The sequence below is a fragment of the Pecten maximus genome, chromosome 4 (assembly GCF_902652985.1).
Source record: "Pecten maximus chromosome 4, xPecMax1.1, whole genome shotgun sequence".
NCBI lineage: Eukaryota > Metazoa > Mollusca > Bivalvia > Pectinida > Pectinidae > Pecten > Pecten maximus.
Window position 1 is genome coordinate 17,724,236 of NC_047018.1, and position 5,208 is coordinate 17,729,443.

The 5,208-nt window shown below is 39.5% G+C and overlaps 1 protein-coding gene across 1 annotated transcript; it reads right to left on the reverse strand.

Annotated features, from left to right (window-relative positions):
- Positions 1-291: 291 nt before the first annotated feature.
- LOC117326415 lies at positions 292-2,252 on the reverse strand. The gene has a single exon (XM_033883163.1). The coding sequence runs from the start codon at positions 1,552-1,554 to the stop codon at positions 292-294; it is 1,263 nt and encodes a 420-aa protein (XP_033739054.1). The 5' UTR covers positions 1,555-2,252.
- Positions 2,253-5,208: the final 2,956 nt, after the last annotated feature.

A 5,208-nucleotide genomic window follows, 5' to 3' on the forward strand; every position in this document is an offset into this window, starting at 1 on the left:
CTATTTCTACAGGAACAATATTCAGGTCAAACTCCAGGCTTTGTATAAAGTTATTACTTAAAATAGTAACATTCGCCCCAGTATCTATAAGCATAGGAATGAGTTGATTCTGAACCTTAGCTGACACAAACAACCCTTCTCTAGTTCCCCCTGAACTTCTAACAGAAATCTGCTTTCTATTTTTCTCTGATTCTCCATGATTGATATTTTCTCTTTCATATCCTTCACCCTTGTTATTATACTTAAGATCCCTTGAGGGCCCATCTATTCTAGTCGAGCTGCGGCCCCCAACTACGACTGAACTTGGTTTCCCTGGTTGATGTTTCCATTGTACCACCCATTGGAGTTTCCCCCTTTCTGGTTGGACCATTTTCTATTTGAATTACCACTCGGGTTCCATCCCCTTTGGTGGTTATTTGACTGAGTTTGTTTATTTCCCCCTTTATTTGAGTCTACTTTTGTTTTACTGTCAGACTGCTTCTGTAATTTCACCAAGGCCTTAATTTCCTTTGTGAGAGAGCTAAGCTCATCTTTGAATCCCTGAAGCAAGGAGGCAGTGCTGTCAGTTTCACAAGTGGGTTTTTGTGTGCTGTCAGCCGTAGTACTACAGACTGTGCGTGTAGGTCTACTCCTTTGCTTATCTGCAAGTCGATGGGTCTCAAGTCTAACTGCTTGGATTTCTGCTTCATTTATGTCTCTTGGTCTTGACTCCTTTAGTCGCAGTCTTATGTCAGCGTCTGGAATTGATTCAATGAAATTTTCCAGTGCTAGAGTCCCTACTAATTTGGAGTCAGCAGTCGGGTAGGCACGTCGTGTCAGTCTCCTTATTGATTGAGCTAATTCCGGAATTGATTCCTCTTTAGCACGTACACGAGTTTGTAATTGAGCTCGAAATAATTCCGCTTTTTCTGCAGAACCAAATCTAAATTTCAAGGCTTCAACTAAAGATTTGAAATCTCTACGACTGGTTTCATCTAACTCGCTCAGAACTGCACGGGCACTTCCAGATAAACTACCAGCTAAATACAGTGATTTAGAAGCATATGACCAATTGTTTAGTTCCGCTAAGATTTCAAACTGCGAGATATATTCCTCAAAGTCTTCGCACCCGTCATACTGCTGTGGCTTCATTAAAACCTTATTTACTGCAGCATGTTTTGATTGGAAAGGTACACTCGGAAATGAATTTGTACGGTTATCATTCCTATTTCGGTCATTGTTTAACGGTGTGCTATGCCTAGAACCCATTATGTGATCACCACGATCATCTTCAACACCTATCTCTGCATCTTGTACTTTATTTTCTAAATCTTCAAGAACTGCTCTTAGATTATTGATTTGTTCTTTTAATTCACCTTTATCTGCCCTGCATTTAATGTTCTCTACATTTCTATTTTCAGATACAGTTTCTCTATCTGGTACAACAATTTCAGCATCCTCAATGGGACAACTAGAGCTCATCTGCACCTCAGTATCATCACCTTCATGTGTACTAGCATTTTCATCCATGCCAATCAACAGATTACGGCCAAAGAACACCTCAGAGTCATCCATTTTTGTTCTTGTTAATTACAAAATAAATATCTTTAAATGACTGCTCTGGCTTTGTCAGGTGTTACCAGGAAAGCATGTTATCAAACATCTATGTATACATTGCATTTGCTGTTTGGCTTGTTAATCTGTTAAGTTTTCTGCTCTGACTGTTCACTGAATGACAAAATATGAAGATCCCACTTCTGACACCAATGTTGCCGCCCAGCCCGTAAGGCTAGAGAAAACAACTTTTTGTGGATCTTTTGTCCCCAGTTGTTAAACAGACCAGAACAGACAAACAAAGACAGATATAAATTTAAAGCATTTATTAACAAGCACAATAATCAACAAATATACAATGTATAGTTACCCCTAATGCCTCATTTAATAGGCTTACCCCTAGAAATATACAGTACCTAATAATGCACAGTCATAGTGAAGGTGCAAGGCAAGTCCTCAGAAGGTGCACTGTGAAGGTGCTACCAGACCGTGAAGGTGCTACCTACTCTGAAGGTGCAATCAGTGAAGGTGCTACCAAGCATAGAATGGTGCTACAGTGTCTACTAAGGTGCATTATTGGCCTTAAGATATTCATATACCATAAGGTTTACATAATAAATACATAAATAATAGTAAATTGATTGACTGAATAGTTATAACCCCATACACGCGACCGTACACATCTTCCTGAAGGTGCAACCAAGTCTGAAGGTGCTGCTAAGTCTGAAGGTGCTATTTAGCACAACTTATATATATATATATTCAGCACTGGGATCATACAGTAAATTGTCTGTCCAACAGCATTATGTTCTCCTGCTGGGTATTTACCTCGGCTGCCATAGCTATGCATACAATCTGGTTCAATCTGGTTCAGCTATCAGCTACAGGGACGTGGGCTACCGTTCACGACAGAATGCCACTCTGTGCTGGCTGTCACCGCTATTTATGCACTGTGTGACGTCACAAATCTGTAGACGTCACACCCATTCAATTTCCCGCGCTCGTTGACTCTCAATACTGTCAGCCAATCAGCAGCGTTGTTACAACAGTTAGGCAAATGCTCTTGAATCCCGGCGATGTTTACGAAGAACAACTCTCCTTGTTTACGATGCAAAAACCGCTATTTTCTGATGAAATACAGACTGCTACATCGTAATTATGATCAATAGGTATGTGTTATGTGTTCAAGAACCGTTAGTTTTAATAGTCTTGTATCGTCAATACGTATAATGAATATAACAGCGGAGAATCGGACTCGTGTGCAAACAGCTGGCTGCGCCATATTGTTTTGCTGTCTCGGACATGTGGTCGGGAACAGACTGCACTGCCGTGTGTGTAACAGATGTCCACTTATAGGTAGCGTCATGGTAGATGTCCACTTATAGGTAACGTCATGGTAGATGTCCACTTATAGGTAACGTCATGGTAGATGTCCACTTATAGGTAACGTCATGGTAGATGTCCACTTATAGGTAACGTCATGGTAGATGTCCACTTATAGGTGGCGTCATGGTAGATGTCCACTTATAGGTAACGTCATGGTAGATGTCCACTTATAGGTAGCGTCATGGTAGATGTCCACTTATAGGTAACGTCATGGTAGATGTCCACTTATAGGTAACGTCATGGTAGATGTCCACTTATAGGTAACGTCATGGTAGATGTCCACTTATAGGTAACGTCATGGTAGATGTCCACTTATAGGTAACGTCATGGTAGATGTCCACTTATAGGTAACGTCATGGTAGATGTCCACTTATAGGTAACGTCATGGTAGATGTCCACTTATAGGTAACGTCATGGTAGATGTCCACTTATGGGTAACGTCATGGTAGATGTCCACTTATAGGTAGCGTCATGGTAGATGTCCACTTATAGGTAACGTCATGGTAGATGTCCACTTATAGGTGGCGTCATGGTAGATGTCCACTTATAGGTAACGCTATGGTAGATGTCCACTTATAGGTAACGTCATGGTAGATGTCCACTTATAGGTAGCGTCATGGTAGATGTCCACTTATAGGTGGCGTCATGGTAGATGTCCACTTATAGGTGGCGTCATGGTAGATGTCCACTTATAGGTAACGTTATGGTAGATGTCCACTTATAGGTAACGCTATGGTAGATGTCCACTTATAGGTAACGCTATGGTAGATGTCCACTTTGGGGTAGCGTCATGGTAGATGTCCACTTATAGGTAACGCTATGGTAGATGTCCACCAAACGTGTGTCAAAGTTGGCTTTATTGATTTAACCTACTTCGACAAAATTCATAATTCATTTAAAGAGCTATATCACAAATCATCATATGACTATGGTTTTTTTTATTCAGAATAGACTACAAATTGCATGACCTGTTAAGATTATACTTTGTACAGATACATTCCTTCATTTATCTAGGTCAATTAAATTTTACACTTGTGACTTCTTCCCGTCTACATTTCATCATTTATCTAAATATATAAAATATACACTTTGAAGCATCATTGACGAGTCCTAGAGAATGGTACAGATGTATGATCAGTTTTATATTCGTTATTCGTCGCAAACCGCTAATAATATCCATTACAGATTATATTCACTTTTGTGTCTATTGTACAATTTAGTTTGATACAACAAATACAATTGGTAATTTACGATAAATTATATACAATTTTAATACAATATATTATATAAGATAAGGTATACCATCATTTTATAATTGAAAGTTTGCCACTGATAAATACAGGCTTATACTGCCGATATAACAGTTATTCGTATGACGTCATTTACTATGCTTGCAATATCTTTATCGCATATTCCAAGAACATAATTACTTACCAAATATAGTATTGTAAAAGTTACAGTTGAAACTTTAGTTCATATAAATCTTAACGTATCAAACATTGTGTCCACAGATCGAAAACGCCAAAACGGCTACTCCATCATTGTGTCAAGGTCGTCTACATACCTACCCATGACACCTTACAACACCTGTTATAGTGATACGGACCCTAGGCTGAGTGACAGAAACAACGAAACCCAGTGGTGTAGTAACATAGGCAGTTATGTCACTATCTACAACCAAAGGAATACCCTCTCGGGGCGAACCTATAGTAGAAATGCTGTGTTAGAGTTGTGTGAGGTTAAGGTCATGGGTATGTATCGAATCAATATTCTATATCCATATTTGGCATTAGATAGATATAAACATCTTATTATCAATCATATAACAAAAGGTTTGATAGTTTTTATTTCCCATTTTATTGACTTTACTTTTATTAGGGTCATCACCATGCTTCGTCGGTCGTCGTGCGCCTTCCGCCGTGCGTAAACTTTTCACATTTCAAACTTTTTCTCAAGTTCAACTGGTGGGATTTAGCTGAAACTTGCCTGGAATCATCCTGAGATGGTCTTGGCCCAGTCTTGTTATTATTCGGGTCGGTCTGAAGTCCAAGATCGCCGCCATGGCCGCCATCTTGAAAAACACATTTTAAACGTCTTCTTCATTTCCATTGGTGCCATTAAGGTAGAAATTGGTGAGGATGTTAAGGAAGGGGAGCCAACAAAGTGTTATTAGTTTTCGGCCTCGTTAAGCCTTTGACATGGCAGCCATGGCGGCCATTTTGTAACATGATTGTGCAATCATGGTTTTCCTAAACAACACCTTTTTTTCAATCTTCTTCGCAAGTTCCA

What these genes read in the sequence shown, in the direction of transcription:
- LOC117326415 (XM_033883163.1), bottom strand. Translation starts at nt 1,554, where the DNA reads ATGGATGACTCTGAGGTGTTCTTTGGCCGTAATCTGTTGATTGGCATG.